Consider the following 19,026-nt stretch of genomic DNA (forward strand, 5'->3'; position numbering starts at 1 on the left):
CAGAACAAACAGCTCATTGTTGATCCTGCCAAGGAACCACTGCGTTTTGATTTATGTTGGAAAGACTGATGCAGATTGAATCGCATTAGGAAATTTCATGGGAGACTGGACAAACCCTCTTTAAATGGAAAATGAAGCAAACACCTGTATGCAACTGTGGTCACCAGGCACAAATGATAGAGCACATCATATATGAGTGTCCCCTTTGTTCTTTTGCCAGGGGCTTGAAGGACATTCACCAGCTCACTGTCGTGGCAAGGTGCTGGCTATCAAACTTAGATAAAAGCGGCAAAGAGTCCTGTGGCACCTTATAGACTAACAGATGTATTGGAGCATAAACGAAAGAATCATAGAATCATAGAATATCAGGGTTGGAAGGGACCTCAGGAGGTCATCTAGTCCAACCCCCTGCTCAAAGCAGGACCAATCCCCAATTAAATCATCCCAGCCAGGGCTTCGTCAAGCCTGACCTTAAAAACTTCTAAGGAAGGAGATTCCACCACCTCCCGAGGTAACGCATTCCAGTGTTTCACCACCCTCCTAGTGAAAAAGTTTTTCCTAATATCCAACCTAAATCTCCCCCACTGCAACTTGAGACCATTACTCCTTGTTCTGTCATCTGCTACCACTGAGAACAGTCTAGAGCCATCCTCTTTGGAACCCCCTTTCAGGTAGTTGAAAGCAGCTACCAAATCCCCCCTCATTCTTCTCTTCCGTAGACTAAACATCCCCAGTTCCCTCAGCCTCTCCTCATAAGTCATGTGGTTCCAGTCCCCTAATCATTTTTGTTGCCCTTCGCTGGACTCTTTCCAATTTTTCCACATCCTTCTTGTAGTGTGGGGCCCAAAACTGGACACAGTACTCCAGATGAGGCCTCACCAGTGTCGAATAGAGGGGAACGATCACGTCCCTCGATCTGCTGGCAATGCCTCTACGTATACATCCCAAAATGCCATTGGCCTTCTTGGCAACAAGGGCACACTGTTGACTCATATCCAGCTTCTCGTCCACTATAACCCCTAGGTCCTTTTCTGCAGAACTGCTGCCAAGCCATTCGGTCCCTCGTCTGTAGCGGTGCATGGGATTCTTCTGTCCTAAGTGCAGGACTCTGCACTTGTCCTTTTTGAACCTCATCAGATTTCTTTTCGCCCAATCCTCCAATTTGTCTAGGTCCTTCTGTATCCTATCCCTACCCTCCAGAGTATCTACCTCTCCTCCCAGTTTAGTGTCATCTGCAAACTTGCTGAGGGTGCAATCCACACCATCCTCCAGATCATTTATGAAGATATTGAACAAAACCGGCCCTAGGACCGACCCTTGGGGCACTCCACTTGATACCGGCTGCCAACTAGACATGGAGCCATTGATCACTACCCGTTGAGCCCGACAATCTAGCCAGCTTTCTATCTACCTTATAGTCCAAGCTTAGTCTACAAGATACCACAGGACTCTTTGCCGCTTTTACAGATCCAGACTAACATGGCTATCCCTCTGATACCAAACGTAGATATAAATTTGTAGTTGTTGCTACCTATCTAAACCATATGAAAGAAGAAGAAGAAGTTGGACACCCAAAAGTTAACAGCAAAGGAGAATGCATGTAACCTAAGGTCTTGTCTACATGAGGAAAATTATTGTAGTAGCTATTCTGGAATAACCTATTTCAGAATAGCTCCATGTGTGAACTCTCTATTCTGAAATAATCACTATGTTAATTTATTTCACAGTAGAGATTTGGGTCAATTTTCCTGTGTAGATAAGGCCTAATATACATCTCCCAATTTTTCTGCTAATTTTTCTGAAGAATTAATTTAGCAATAGGTGCTGAAGACTGAAAAGTTACAATATGGGGCCATGCTTTTAAAAAAGATGCCAATGAGATCCCAGAAATTTCACACGAGTGAATCTCACCTAAGTACCCAGGAAGCTGATTGAAAGTTAAAGTATATATCAGAGAAAAACCTATGGAAGGGACAAAATTATGTAGGAAATGCTGCAAAAGAATACTTATGGGGCTTGCTTATACTAGAATTTTTACCTTAAGTTAACTGATTGCCAATTAACTTGCAGTAAATAATGTTTGTAAAGGCTAATTTGGACTCTCCTCTAGCCTGAGCTCTAGGATAAACAAATATTTGGGGAGTTTCCAGAACACACAGATTTGGAGTCATTATCCTAGTGGAGGTAGTTACAGGGGTTGTCAGATCTACCTTGGAGAGGTAGATGGCACGGTTCTCCTAAACTGCAGAGTTCTGAAATTAGTTGTGAAATCCCAAGGATCTCTGGGCACCTAGGTGGACCACTAGCCTCTCTGGAATATTCCCACAGATCACCTGCCCTGATGACTTCTTTAAGACCCTGAGAAACGAATTGCACAGAACTGCATAGAATATTCTGACTGAAGTCTCACCAATGCTGTATAAAAGGGAACCTACATCACCCTCATGATTGCTCCGAGTACGGAACCTAAAATCACTTTGGCGTCTTTGGGCCACCACACCAAATTACAAATTTATATCAAATTAATTGATAACTCTTCTGTAATTACTGCTTTTCAAGTCTCTCTGTACTCCATTAACTATCTGTGTTCCCTCATCCAATGCTATGACGTTATCTCACTGTTCCCAAGTCTCATTCTGTAATTTTAATTTTAAATTTAAAGTGTATTTACTCTTGTTTTTAGTTTTATATAAGTAAATATGAATGTGAACGAAAATATTAGCAGCAGATATGTTTTAACCAGTCAGTGATACTCTAATCGAAAGTCTGAACAACCTTGCTGGATATACAGCTTTGTTTTTCCAGTTTGATGACTTATTAATATGCCAGCATCTCCAATGCTATGTAAGGATATGGCCGGTTGAACTGACTCAGCAAGCGGAGGGCCATGCCATCAGTGGAGGAGAGGTCTGCTCCCAAACAATTAGTAGCCACCTCCCCCAGCCCCTGAATCTTGGAGTGCTGGGTAGCTGGAAATCAGACCCTGTATAGTAAAGCTAACACATGGGATATGATCAAGAGACAACGATATGCTTTGAACTTACATTTGTACTGAGAAATAAGTTCAAGTAAAAAGTGGTAAGCAGAAAAGAGAGGTGAATTCTTTTTTTTCTTGCAAAAGATTTTTTTTTAAATCTTCTTATTGTTCTAATGATTGAAACACTGTTCTTCTTTTTAAATACCAAGAACAATGCTGCCAATATGTCAGTGTGGATTGCTTCAGTACTGCAGTTCTCAGAAAGGAAGGATTGAAATCAAATCTATCACACCGGCTACTAATGCTGTAATACCTAGTAACACTTCACATATTCATTATGGATAGTTTTAATGAAGATTTATATATTAATGAGGATATATAATTAAGCTGTAATGATTATTCACTGTCTTTCACCAAATATCTTACAGTTGTCTACTTACAATAAAATATAGAAGAAATATAGTGAACATGAACAAAAACACGTTAGGAAATTAGAAGTTTAACAACTGTTATATAATGTTTCACCTATTTAAGGTTTCAGAGTAACAGCCGTGTTAGTCTGTATTCGCAAAAAGAAAAGGAGTACTTGTGGCACCTTAGAGACTAACCAATTTATTTGAGCATAGCTCATGAAAGCTTATGCTCAAATAAATTGGTTAGTCTCTAAGGTGCCACAAGTACTCCTTTTCTTTTCACCTATTTAAAGCTCTGATTATATACTAGAGAATCATCAAATTGGTATTACATAATTTATGTTTAAATCATTGTCATTAAAATCTATTTGCAAACTATGCTACATTTTCTAAAACATCCAAGTGCTGCACATAATTTAAACATATGACATTAAATACAAAAAACCTACATATAATTATTGGGTGAAATCCTGGCTCCTTTGAGGTCAGTGGCAAAACTCCCATCTATTTAAATGGGGCCAGAAGTTCACCGGTTGTAACATTAAAACTATGCCCAATATGCTTCATTTTCTTTGGAACTGTAAAGCTCAGACTGAAGCTTGGTTCTTAATGCACATCATTAAAGAGTAAAAAATATATAAATAAAGTGTCTGTCTTTATTTTGAATATCCTGATTTTAGCTTGGTTATATTATAACCTTCACATCATTGAAATATAATATTATAGAAACAGAACAAAAGCTCAACTGGAGCCTTCTTGGTATTTTGGGGATATGCCGGTTGTTATTCAAAACACCTGTTATTTACCAGCCAGACGGGACTGGCTCTTCTGAAATGAACACATTGTAGATCCTCTTCCTCTCCCCCCCGGTAATATGTATTCTTACACAACAGTGGCACAGAGAGGGAAATTAAAGTTAAAACTAAAATGTATCTAGAATTGCTAATTCTGTGCAGTATTAAATTTTCAAAAGGCAACCACAACTTTTTAAAAATAATGAAAAGTCTGGTCTATGAATTCTGTTCAGAATTGAAGCCATATTTTAGTTTTCCAACCACAACAGCAGCACTAATAGAAACATTTCTATTTCACTGGGTTTGTACAGAACTGACACTTAGCACTTCTGGGCCTCAATCTTGCAGTTGGATCTACTAATATGGATCCATGTTCCAGTGCAGATCTGACTGCAGGATTGGGGCTTTAAATGAGCTCTAAAATAAAATACAACTAACTTTATATAGGCCTTTAAAAAAATCCTGAACTTCATTTGCAAGAATAGGACTTTAGTGGACTTCAAATAAATAGCCCTATATTAACCTGTAACTTGTAAAATGAACAATTGTGCTTCATGTGCAGCAGGGTCTGATAAAAGTTAACATTCCATTCTTAATAAAAATGAATATAATGGTGGGTGGTATGTTGCCTCTATCTTGTGCAGTATAAATTGTTTTACTATTCTACAGAAATCCTATAACTGTGCTTCTCATTTTTGGCAAATTAAAGTTCCATAGTAGTTTCTTATATTCTGAATGACTATTTCTATACTAGAGATCTTGCTGTTATATTTACAAATTATGTTTCATTAATATCTTCCTGAAATTATTACGTAACTTTATAACACATTAACGGAAGCATAAATCATAGGTGTTTTATTCAATGAAAGGGATTAACGCAATAAATCATTTGTTAATGAAAGACATTACCATTTCAAGAACATCACCAACACAGTAGAAGTTCCAACATTCTGGTGGACTATAATTTTGGTTTACATTTTTGTAATTTGCACTATTCGTACAGAACAGATTCATATTAACCGGAGCTTCAGAAGGTCACTTTTTCATTCACTTGTTCTTTTTTGTATTGTTTACTGGAGAATTTAGCGTAAAATTCTGAGCTGTCACAATCTCTATAATTATTTTTCTTAAGTTCCAATAACTCAAAAATTAATCAAACACAAAGAGAAAAAGAGGGCTACAAAACTAGTAGTAAGCCATAGAAATTCAATACAGCTAGACAAAGGCAAAATAAAATACTAAAAATCATAAAAATAGAAGGCTATGATAGGCATTCAAAAGCTAGTCACATATTATTTTGCTTATCATTTAGCCATAGAAAGGTAAAGCAAAAGCAAAAATTATTTTAAAAATATATAATACAATAATCACATTTTAAACAATCAAACTACTCACTCATGGGCACGTTTGACACCACATACATATACTATAAACAAGTATACATACCTGCAGAAACTCGTGGGCAGTCTGGCAACATGGACTCTACTGATGTATCTAGTGGTTCTGAACTAGACACCCAGTTACAACAGTTCTGTAATGTAAGAGACAATTTTATGGTGAAGCAATAATCTAAAACAAGAATAAATCATTAGACTTTATAGATATAGGCCACAATTCAGCAAGTTAGTTAAATATGTGACTAACTTGAAGCGCAGTCACAATGGGGACTGAAAGGTAGACTCAGTTGTACTGCTCACATGCTTAAAGTTAAGCATATGCTTAAGGTACCTTGTTGAATCAGGGCCTTAGTTTCACATGTGGCCAAATATAAGTAAAATAGCAAAGCCCTGATTCAGCAAAAATACTTAAGTATGTGCTCAGTGTTAAGTATATCCTGAAGTGCTGTTTTGAATGGGGATGGATTTAAGTGCATTGATGAACTGGTATCTACATGAGTAGTCCCAATGCCTTATTAGGGATGGATTTATCTGTTTAAAATTAAGCATGTGCTTAAATGCATGGGGCCTAAATTATCCAACATGTAATTCAAATAATTTTCCTTTGTAATTGGTTAGTAATTATTGATGATAAATATAAATAATCTCCCATCTTGCTTGCTTGTATTAAGAGGTCATAATCTTTAGGGTGTGATAATGCAACCAATTGATGAGACAGTGCCGTGGCCGTGAAGTTGTAAAACAATGGATTATGACTGGAAAAATATAGTATTGCAGATTATTGAAATAACTGCCAATTTAGGTAAAATGAATTAGTACAGACACTTTACAATGTAAATATCAGCCTTTGTGGATATATATTTAATGAACACTCAAGTTCACATTTCACTCCTAAATTTCTGACTAAAAAGAATTTACTGTGATACCTTTTAAATATTTTTCTTCACTGGAATTTATTCAGAGAAGATTATGTATCAAAATTTCAAATAAAATACTTCAAAATTTGTTATTAGGATATATTAGATATTAGGATTTGTCTGACTACACAACATTTGTTATATTTAAGATTACCTTACAAAGCAATGTGGCTATTTAGAGGCCTGTCAGTTAAAATACAAAATCTTCATGGCTTCACATATTACAAAACTATTTTGGAGTTTTGCCTTTGTAAAAACTGATTAACTTCATTTTAAAAAAAACTTTCTTGGAAAGAGCCAATGAATTTCCAGACAGATTTCTAAAAAAATCATCCCATCAATCATGATTGCAAAAATGGTTGATTGCTATTCCGGTAAACAAGCCTGTATTGTGTATTTTTAGATGCTTGCTGCCCTAGTTGTGCACCATGGAATCAGTCCTCACTGTGGAAAGATCCTTGACTGGTAGATCAAGTGTCTTATTGTATTTCCTTAATTCATTCTGTCTGGAAGAAGATGTCAGCTGTGTTGCAGTGAGGAGAGAATTTCAAAGCCTCCAGTCCCCACCAATAAAGGCCGAGGAATGGCTTTTGAATAGATTTGTCAAGGCAACCCTACTGTTCTGGGACCAGGGAGAGCAGGAACAACATAAAGGAAGGGTTGCTGTATGAGATTAGAAAGTGAAGTTCACAAAGCATGGCAGATTTTTGTAAGAAACAGTAGATCAATGAAACTATTGAACTGTGTGGAAAAAAAAACACATGAAAACAAACACTATCCAGTAATGTTATCTTTTTAGTAAAAATGGTTAAAATGTTAGTATTTCCATGCTTCACACAGGCTTTAAGGTTTAAAATAGAGATAAATTTTATAATTTGCATACCTAATTTTAATTAACAGCTGAATGTAAAACAGCAAATGTAAGAAATTATACAAGAACTAAGATTTTTATTAGGTATTACATTCATTTGAGATAAATAAAATTAATACTAACTACTGCTAGAACACTACATCATCGAGTTTGAGATAATACAGAAGATTAGCACACAATTAACCAGCTTTTATGTGCAATGTGACACTTGCCTGTTAGAAATAAGTATTCTCGAAAGCAGTGTCAAGATATGTAAATGGATGATTTGTTTTATCATTCATCACAGCTCCTAATAAATTCAAAAATCATGACTTCTACAGGTACTAAAAATAGGCCACCAATGATACAGGAGAGATAGTTTCAATGAAGAATGACTTTTTAAACAATTCATTCTTTCAATGACAGCAATTAGCACTACAGACAGACAATGATTAGGTGTACATTTTAATTATTATTCATTCTACCAGTAGCCCTAAACCTGATTAAGTAAGAGATAGTTAGGTGATATGTTAGCCTTAATACCACTCACCTACACTTCACATATGTAAAAATACTTCTTAGAGGAGATTTCCAATGCTAATGTAAAGTTATGACACTCCATCCACGTTTTAGGCCATTAATCATGTTACTTATTCTTTAACATCTACTTTCTGTAAATGAAATTAAAGGTAATGTACTTGTCTCATTCAGACTAAATGTTCAGAGAAAAATGAGTTGTCAGATTCAAATTATAGGACTTAACATTTTCAGTTTCTACCGTGTAACATATATTTTAAGGGTTTGATTTCCCATAGAAAAATGGGGATTTTTCTGACAGAGCCTAGAGGGGTTAGTATTCTTTATATTTTTAACATTTAAGTCAGAGCTGTCAGACTGCATCCCAGGTGATTCTCTATTCCCATCAGTCATGGCCTATAAAACGATAAGGTTAAGTTAGGAATAGGCAGTCTATAAACAATGTTTCACTAAATCCACAGAAAAACTCACTCCTATTAAAAAGTACAGGATAAATTAGTTTATATTAGGAATATATATTGCTTGTTTTAAAATTTCAAAATAAGACTAGATAAATACAGAAAACATTCCCAATGACAACAGTATGACCTTTATTTGATCAGGAACACAGATTCACAAACAAGAGTTTAGTTGATCTCACATTACAAATTATTTCTCTCTTTTTCAATTGCAGCTATCCCATACTTAAGTCTTTAAATGCGTAATAAATGTATTCCGTTATGTTCTACCCACGGAAGAGAAGTTGTGCTTGCTGGCCATAAACCAATATCAGGTTAACCTCAGATCAACTAGCAGTTCCCATAGTATAGAAGTAATAAGAATGCTTTGCCCTTTCATCAAAGGATCTTTAAAATACTTTATAAACAATTAAATCCCATAACATTTGTGTGAGGTGGATAAATTTACGAGTTCTACAGAACATAAACTGAGGCACAAAAAGGTTAAAGGACTTGCTCCAAGGTCACAAAGCAAGCAGATTCAGAATCCAGGAGTCCTAAGTGCCTCCCAGTACCCTACTCTGTTACCAGATCATGTGCCTTACATGATATTTGTGTATACTTTGCTGTGTAGTAGAAAAGAAAACTACAGTCAGTTTTGATTGGTTTTCTCTGGTGACTGAGTTTCAAAAATGTTTTTAATCGAAATTATTTCAGGGACAGATGTAGGCATGCTGTTTACACAGTTCCTTAACAATGCTTCCTTGTGTATCTTAAAGAAATGGAAGAGATCAGTATTTTAATACGTTTGTAGAATCATATATAGCATTGTCTGCCCCAACTCTTTTAAAAACTATTCTCACCTCTCGCATCCATTCTCGAATAGTTTTGCCAGCTTCTTGATGCCACACATTGTGAACAGAGTCTGTCAACGCCACAGCAGTTACCTTATTCTTTACATCTGCCTCCCGTTGAATCATCTGTTAAAAAATATGGGCTTTAAGTTCCTTTTTCACTTGAATGGTGTCTGTTTAGTCACAGATAATGATTTTAAATTAAAAAAAGAGAGTAATACAAGTTGACTTCACTTGTTTTAAAGTTCATACAAATCCTAACAGTTCCAGAAATACAGAAAGACCTAATATTTTTGATAAAAGAAATAATACTAACTTTTAACTCACTGAACTATTCAATCCTATTATTTTCCATGTGGCTTGACAATTCTAGGATGAAAGGTATCATAGTGAAAAAATGGAAGATTCCCTGAGGACACCTTTTACAAGTTTTTTCAAGTTCCTATTTCTGTGCTTCAGGGAAGCTGGAACCCATGGTTCACTGTAAGCTACTCATGACTATCATCTACTAATTTCCAGTAGATTGCTGTAGTTTTTCTGATGTACCATCTTACTTTGACTTGTATGGGTTTTTTTTTTCTTTTTCTATCCAATTTAGCTGCCCTGCATTCCTACTACGGTCCCGGAATTCTTTGTGGTCTCTCTCATGCACACGTTCACCTTGCCATCATCAGAGTCTATCAATATTATTTTGTTTTCTAATATACTTGCCTCCATTAAAATTTGACACAATGACATATCTAAATAATGTGATTAGTAAAAACAATAAAATGATTGCTGCAAATAACACACATGAATTGACAAAGATGCTCTAGAACTCAACACTGGTCTATAAGATAAAGGGACTGAAAAGGAAGAGTGATATCAAAAACAGACAAAAGTTTTTAATCTCTTGACCCTAATTGGTAACAACAGATCAAAGAAAATGTAATGAACTATAGTTATAGAAACTGCATTTCACAACTAGTATTTTTACCATTGTATGTGTTGTATTAAACGTCATTATTTTTCCAACTTCCTCTCATGTAATGGCTGCATGGACGATTTCTCTGTATAAAGCCAGCCCTTCTTTGTTAACAGTATCAACTATTTTTCAACATAATAGAATACTTCTCTGAAATGATGAGAGATCATTAAAATGGAGTCGTGAATGACTTTTCATATCATAAACAGACATGAACACTGAAATCCATACTTTTGATACAGAAGCAATGTTTGCTGACATCCTGTACAAACTGTCTCGCTCTATTTCCTCTAAAGAGTACACATGCACATCCTTTTCATTGAGTACAACTAATATTACCACCAAATCACCGCTGCATTTCCACATCTTAAATTGTCACGTTTCATGTTTTCAACTTATGCATATTTTAAAATGAATGTAATGAAAATAATACTCTGGCTAATTGGAAAGTATTCACCATCACTTCAAAGTGAACCAAGAAATTCCCATTCCAGGTTAGACCAGTGGTTCTTTATCTATATCTTATAGTGGACAGTATTAGATGCTTCACAGGAAACTCCAGGATACCTTGGAGAATTTTGTAAAAACATGCAGCTTGTTTTGATGAAAGAGCTGAATGGTATGAGTGTTACATCTAAAATTATTAAATTTTCTATCACTGTACAAGGCCCCAAATAGGTTCAAATTCTATAAAACACATGAAGATGTTGATTCTTCATACACTATACAAATCATCTGTTCCAAAACCACCTTGCTCTTCTTACACACCCTGTCAAGAGTAGGTCAAAAGACCCACTTGAGCAGAGTCACTGTAGTATACCAAGTCCTGGGTCATACGGTACTATTTGAAGATTAAACGGGTGATCTAGGGAGGAGATCCATCACTTCCAGGAACCAAAACCTTCTGGGACAACCAAAGGCTAACAACAGTAATGTGCTGGAGGGAGCTCCCAGAAACTGACGGGAAGGCTACAGAAATTTCGCTACCTCTTGTGGAGCTTGCCTCCTCTCTGGAAACTGTTAAATAACCCTTGTCAGAGATGATTTACCGCTACAGTTCATAAATATACTTTTGGACAGTATTTCCTCACTCCCTTTGTTGTGGTGGAAATGCTGATTGCACCAAGTGACTTATCCTTTAAAAACAATTCCAAGGGAAGGATACCTATACACTGCCTGCCCCTACAAGATCTTCATGCCCAGCTTCCCTAAATTATGCAGTTTGAACAATGTACTGTACTATCAATATTCTCTGTATAGCTTTCAGAAACACAGAGTACACTTTTTCAGCAACTGAAAATGAGTTCTTATGTGGGTAGGTAGAGCTAACTTAGCTAGATCATAATATGTTTTTATACAATTAGAGACCCATTCTAATAATCTTGGTGAGGAAACTGACCCTTTCACTTTCACAATGGCTACAAACAGTCTAGGTGTGTTCCTGAATGGTTTTGTCCTGTTAAGGTAATATGACAGTGCCCTTACTAAATCAAGCGTATGAAGTCTAGCTTCCCCCAAGATGAAATGAGGTTTGCGTAAGAAAACTGGAAGATGAATAAATTAGTTCACTTGGAATTCTGAAAGAACTTTGAGCAGGAATTTGGAATGAGCCTGAGAATAATCCTGTCCTTTTGAATCATTGTATAAGGGGGACCCACCCTGAGGGTCTGAATCTCCCCTACCTGTCAAAAGGATATAATGGCTACTAAAAAAATAGTCTTCACTGTTAGGTGGTACAGGGAACAAAGGGAGAGTCTGTCATCCCTGTTAACACTATATTGAGGTCCCAAGAAGGAGATGACTCCAAAATTGGAGGGAAAACATGAATAAGGCCCTTAAAGAATCTAGCTACTGTGGGGTAAGAAAATACAGTGTGGCCCTGAATAGGAATGTGCAAGTGTTCCTAAGGAACAATCAAAGTCCAGATTGTTTCAGACCTAGTAAATAGTCCAGTATCACTGAAATGGGTGTTGTCAAGGGAGACAGATAGTGCTGAGATGACCAAATATCAAATCTCTTCCGCTAAGCTTTATAAGTCAGTCGACTGAGGCTTTCCTGCTTTGGAGCAGAAAGTTCTGAACTTCAGCTGAACAGCTTTTCTGGTGAATGTCAGCCAGCTGGCATAGCATCTGACTGCTGTGCTGTGAAACTGTTGGGCAGAACAGGAAAAGTGATCAGCAGCTACCACTGAGAAGCTCAGCAGATCTGAATTCCAGAATTGCCTGGCCTGTACTGGGGCTATCATGGTCCTTGATCCAGTATCTTGCCTAAACTCTCAGGACCATCAATATCACAGAGATTGGGGTGGGAGTGCGGGAGGGGGATGGGACACATACATTAGTCCCAGTGTCCAGGGAATAAGAAAGGGAGCCCCTCTGGAGCAGAACACTTGGCATTTCTCAGTCTGTGGCACATAAGTCTATTGTGCTGACATTAAACATCACAGCTATGCATTCATTATCTCAACATCCATCAAGAGACTTATGTCTATTGTCACTTGCTGGGGTGATCTTCCAAAGCTCGACTCATCAGTGAGATATGAGTAGATTTGGATCCCTTGTCTCATTAAGTGAGCTACTACGGCTGCCAAGTACATCCTCAGTATTGTGGGAAGACCAAAGGGCAAGATACTGCTCTGCTAATGAGATGTTCCTGCTAGGAATCTGACATATTTCCTGTAAGGAAGATATATGCTGTTGAGATGTTGAAGGTCCAGAATGAGAGGTTAACCATCTTTCTTTAGAATGAGAGAATAATGGGAATAAAGACCCCCGACCCTTGAACTGTAATGACACCTCTTCCATTGCTCTGAGATGAGTCCACCTCTTGCTTTCACGTTATCTTGTGAGTGAGATCCCTAAAGAGGGATGGGGACGATAGTTGTGGGGTAGGAAGGAATTGGAACTGCAATATCAATTGCTGATAATCTACTGGATCCACTGGTCTGTGGTGATTCCAATCCAGACCCCCTCCCCTGCCCAAAAAAAGACAGTTGCCAAAAGTGAGGGAAAAGGGTAGAGAGCCTCCAAAGGTTCTACTAATCTCTTGAAGATGGCATGAAACCTGTTGTTGAGAGGAAGATGTTGAGTGCATCGTATCTGAGGAAGAGACAGTGCATGCTCTGCATAGGAACCTGCGCTTCTTCCTTGGAGGCTCCAATGGATTATAATAGAATGGAGCAAAGTTTTGAAGTCTGACTTGTTTCCTCCTGGAGTGGGTGGGAAGCGTACAAGCTCAGAGAGTGCAAAATGGCTCTAGAGTCTTTTTAATGAGTGGAAGGCCTCATAAGTCTTTGAGTTTCAGAGATCACAGCCCTCAAAAGGAAAATCCTCAATCATGGTTTGGACCTCCCTGGGTATTCTCGATGACTGGAGCCCATAGGATCTTCAGAACACATCGCATGTGGCCACGGTGCATGCAGACATATCAGATGCATCAAAACAGCCAGCAGGAAAGTTTTAGCTATCAACTGCCCATTTCGCATGATGGATTTCAAATCTTATGCTCCTGTGCGAGTCATTCCATAAACTAAGACAATTTGTCCCAGTGCACATTGTTTGGCAGCTGCCATTATTCATCTGGAGCAGAACCGGTACGGTCTATTCATCCTTTTGGGAGTGGTAGGTATTAATGCTGGAGTCTGCCACAAGTCCTTTGCATGTAGAATCTCTAGTTAATAATAGACAATGGCTGCATGTCTAGCAGCTTGTGCAACTTCTCTTATACTACTTCTAGAGGGATGTTAAAAGTCTCACCCATGCATTTCATTGGGTCTTAGAATGCCATAAAATCATCTGTTGGACAAGGCACAAAGGGATTGATTGCCTCATCAGGGAAGGATGACGAAACTGCTGCTGGGATCAATTAGTCCTGTACCTCTGCCTCTTAATTGTTCTCAATCTTAAGAGAAAGGAATCTAACCCTAGAAGTGGCTCAGAGGATGCTGGCTTGCAGGCCTATGGTTTGTATACTACAGGGCACCAAGTAAGGCCACTATCTGAAGTGCTGGGTACCAAGAGTGCTGAAAAGTCATTGCCAGAGGAAAGGTGGATTTAGCTGGTACTGCACTCCTTTCAAGCTGGAGTTGAGGAGGAAGGGGGACTCATTTTAGGCCACTAGCTGTCCTTCAGCTGCAGAGTTTAAGATGAGTCCCAACAACTTGTTTCTGAGGGTCCTGGAGAGTGAAATGTCTGTCTGGTCTCATCTCTGGAGTGATGCCCTTTCCTACCCCTTCTTGAAAATGTTGACAGGTGGATTAAAATTGACAAGATGTCTCAGCCCTGGAGCTCAGGGAGGAACCAAGGCTCATTGTGGCACTAAGTAAGCCAGGGAGCTCTGCCATTCCCAATGCAGGCCCTCTCTGGAGAGTCTTTCAGACAGGTTTCTTCTTACCCTGGTCCCTGGACTCACAACTCTTCCCTCTTGGTTCAGAGATCTGCTAAGAACATAAGAGTGGCCATGCAGGGTCAGACCAAAGGTCCATCTAGCCCAGTTTCCTGCCTTCCGACAGTGGCCAATGCCAGGTGCCCCAGAGGAAATTAACAGAACAGGTAATCATCAAGTGATCCATCCCTTGTTGCCCATTCCCAGCTTCTGGCAAACAGAGGCTAAGGAAACCATTCTTGCCCATCCTGGCTAATAGCCATTGATGGACCAATCCTCCATGAATTTATCTAGTTCTTTTTTGAACCCTGTTATCGTCTTGGCCTTCACAACATCCTCTGGCAAGGGGTTCCACAGGTTGACTGTGCACTGTGTGAAAAAATTCTTCCTTTTGTTTTAAACCTGCTGCCTATTAATTTCATTTGGTGGCCCCTAGTTCTTGTGTTACGAGGAGGAGTAAATAACACTTCCTTATTTACTTTCTCCACACCAGTCATGATTTTATAGACCTCTATCATATCCCCCCTTAGTCATCTCTTTTCCAAGCCCCAGTTTTATTCATCTCTTCTTGCACAGTAGCCATTCCATACCCCTAATAACTTTTGTCGCCCTTTTCAGAACTTTTTCCAAGTCCAATATATCCAATATATCTGCACACAGTATTCAAGATGTGGGTGTACCATGGATTTATATAGAGGCAATGAGATATTTTCTCTCTTATTAGCTATCCTTTTCTTAATGATTCCCAACATTCTGTTCACTTTTTTGACTGCCGCTGCACATTGAGTGGATGTTTTCAGAGAACTATACTATAATGACTCCAAGATCTCTTTCTTGAGCGGTAACAGCTAATTTAGACCCCATTTTATATGTATAATTGGGTTTATGTTTTCCAGTGTGCATTACTTTGCATCTCACAGCTCTCCTGCCTGAGGCTGTGCCATGAGTTAAAGCAGGCTTCCCCAGTCACCAGTATGTGGGTTCTTGGCCTGCTGCACAGAGCCCCCCCTTCATCTTTGGACTCACATACTTCTTCCCCTTTGTTCAGGGGCCCTGACCTTGAGGCTGTGCTGTGAAACAGGCAGGCTTCCTCAGCCCACCAATCTCCTGTCTGGTTCTAGTTCCCACCGTAGGCAGCCTCTCTCCAGAGTCAGTGTTCCCCTACAATTCTCCTCTCCTGGTTGTCTGCCCCTCCCTTTCTGTAAGTCACCTAACAGCTGTGTTTATCATGTTCAGGGGGTAGCTACGCAATTAACCCCATGGCCACATTTCCCTACTTGAACACCTATTTTCTCACAGAACAGGGGTTGTCTGGTCCTTTACTCCAGTGCCCCTTAAATGGGAAAGCACACCCTCTTATAGTTCATAAACTATTGTCAGGTATTATTGGGCCTGATTCTAATTCACACTGGGCTGGCAATTTAAAAGTCCCTTAAAGTAGATGTAAGTGTGATTTACTACAAGCATGTCTGAGTTCAATGATTAAGGCTATTCTTCTTTACAGGATTTGTTTCCTCTCAATTCTCCTAACTGAACCTGAATATGTAAGACAGAACCACCACCATCTCACTGGTGCCTGATAGGACAAAACTGCTAATCCCTCCTTCAAAGACAACTTACAATGGGATCTACAGGTATGCAAGGCTAAATGTAGTGAACTGGGAGTACAAGAAAGGAAATGCATTAGTTATGTAAATCAATTCAATTCATAACAGAGGATGGGAAAACAAACTTAATTACTCTAATTTTTTGCAAACTTCAGGAACAACAGCAGAACTTTGTAATATACATGCTATCCATGACCATGTCCATATGAATACATGTATGGGTGGAGGAAAAGCCTTGTAGTCACAGATGGGAAGCAAGAGGTGCCTTCCTTTTTGCCCCTGTGACTCGTCTCATACAATAAATGTAGCACCCCATGGGAGCTATGTGAGAAAGCTCCCCTATATGCTAGCTGGCTGAAGCAAATCAGACCTCCTCCGAGCAGCCCAAAAAATAGCATCCCAGGTAAAGGGACAAAAATATTGCTTTCAGCAATCTGTGGAATTCTGTAGAATTTTCTATGGAACGAAATAGAATGTAATTCTTTAATTTGAGTTAATTTACAAAATTTTTCAATCCCTATTCACAGGTTCCCATAACATCAGACATATCAACATTTCCATAGGCAAAATATGTATTTCATAAATACAGCCTTAATATGCAGAATACAAATGTGTAATAAAAATATCAAATGTATATTTACTAAGGACAACACAGGGAAGTGTATAATTTATTCCCTAATAATGTATATATATATTTTACATACAGAATATAATAATCTGGTTGTGATGTTTATGTTAAAATATATTCTGTATAAAAAATCCCAGACCAATGAGCACTGTGGAAGCTAACACAGTTACAGGCAAGTTGCCTCTATTTGCATGGATGAAAATCTGTGCACATACTTTTACATGTATACATTTTATTGACTTATTCAGTCAAGTGACAGAATCTATCACATTCATATGCACAAATAAAACCACCTTGAAACCCCTTTGAAAATCTGGTCATTAATTTCAAATATATTTGCTCTTTATTTGTGGATCAATTTTAATACAGCTGTTATCAACTGCAACTCTGTACTGTCAATTGACATGCTACTGTATTCGGTTAGATATCTGATATACTTGATATTGTAACATAATGTAAGTATCAATACTTGTGACACTAGAAAGTTATATACGATAGCATAACACCTTTTGTCAAAAGAAATTATCAGCATGCTACAATTTATTTTATAAAAGGCCAAATCCTGCAAACGCTTAGTTCCATGCTTACTCCTTCGCCTAACCACACTGAAGTCAATTAAACTATAAACAGATGTAAGCATGCTTATGGGAATAGCTATATGTGAGGGGTCCATGATATCTATAGTTGTTGTTATAACAAATGTAATAAGGAATAAATATTAAAAAATGTGAGAAAGGTTATTAAAATATGTCTCTTTATTTCTATAGGGCTCCACCAATCAGAATTTATCCTCTACATCTGTTGGTATAAGAGCTCTCTGGGGCTTCTGGCACACTTAGCCCTTCCGGCTACTCCTAACTAGGAATGGGCAAATTGATTCAGTCGAAATAAGAAATGGTCCAAAATTTCATCCATTTCATGAACTGAGTATAAACTCTTTTTAAAAATTTGAATTGGTTGGGAAGCCTCTCCTTCCTCTAGGCCTTCCACACTCATCTGCTCCTTAAGATATAATATCAATATGGTATTCCTCAGGTTTCAATGAACACCCAAATGGGCGCAAATTCTCAGTAGATGTGCTGGGCTCTGTGAATTGTTTGTAAAAGTAATGGAGCAGGGGAGGGACAGAAGAATTCACAGCTAGGGAGCAAATGGGAGAATTTTCTCTGAAGACCCCTCCTTACAGAGGGAGGACCTAGTGCTTATTTCTAAACACTCTAGTTGCTCATCTGGGAGAGGGGATATGCCTATAAGCCCTTCCTATGACTCTTTCAAACCTTCACTTCACTCCCACTCATAAAAGCAAAGTAGTTAGTCCATCCTAGAGCAGGATTAACTTCTGCTTTATGACTGGCATTTGAATGAGCTTTCCTCTTCCCTGGAGAAATGCCCCATTTGATCATGTAGCAGGTTTGGTTGGGTTCGTGCAAAAAAAAAAGTGTTAAGGATATTACAATAAGTATAAACCAACAAATGTTCACCTGGCCAGCAAATTTAATTGTTTTCAGGGATTTAAGTGATGACAGGAGTGTGACATTAAAGTAGTATTTTTGTGGCAATACCCAAAATATTGCTGGTACTATTTTGTGAACAATGCAAATAAAACTCACAATACAATTCTTTGGTATAAAGACCTCAGGCTGCAACTCTATTAAAACTTTAAACATATAAAACAGTTACCCAGCCTCTTTCAGACTCTGCAATCTTAATACAGGGCTTATAGGAGAAAAGCCTTTGAGGAGCTGTAATAAACCTAAAGAACATCCAGTTCCCAACACGCTTTCCTTGCTGATTTGTGTTACAGAATAATTAGCTACAGGGCTTGCTTGATTCTAAGTGTGGAGTCACTATTGTCTGCCATAGTCCACCTCCAGTTGCCAAACCTGAGGCCAATTAGGGGTACCAGGCTAAAACAGACGACTCCTACCAGTGCCATAGGAACCAGGTAGTGGAACACAAACTGAAATACAAGTCATAATGGTAGAAATCTGACTCAGAGTCTCTAACTGAGCCTTGTCAAAGCAACTACAAATTGAGCAATCTAGTCCTCTGGAATAGGACCCACTACTGTCAATCTAAAACATGATCCAAAGTATAAAAAGCACACAAACTCATCTAACATCTTCATCTGATGTCTGGGGCTACAGATCTTTCTGTCAACCTGCCTGCCATTGGTCATCATCTACGAGATTTGATAATAGCTCCTCGTTGGTCTCTCAAAGCCTGTTAGAAACCTGTTACCTATAAATGAGACAAAATGTTGGCACT

At 38.3% G+C, this 19,026-nt stretch overlaps 1 protein-coding gene across 1 annotated transcript in view; it reads right to left on the reverse strand.

The window, feature by feature from the left end:
- The window catches only part of ARB2A (ARB2 cotranscriptional regulator A), a 313,359-nt gene that overhangs the window by 78,225 nt on the left and 216,108 nt on the right, over nt 1-19,026 (reverse strand). The window contains exons 8-9 of the mRNA XM_074952851.1: nt 9,186-9,302; nt 5,631-5,715 (exon numbers count right to left, since the gene is read on the reverse strand). Of these exons, the coding sequence (XP_074808952.1) occupies nt 5,631-5,715; nt 9,186-9,302 (202 nt within the window). The remainder of the gene's footprint in view (nt 1-5,630; nt 5,716-9,185; nt 9,303-19,026) is intronic.

The sequence above is a fragment of the Natator depressus genome, chromosome 5, assembly GCF_965152275.1.
Source record: "Natator depressus isolate rNatDep1 chromosome 5, rNatDep2.hap1, whole genome shotgun sequence".
NCBI classification, from domain to species: domain Eukaryota; kingdom Metazoa; phylum Chordata; order Testudines; family Cheloniidae; genus Natator; species Natator depressus.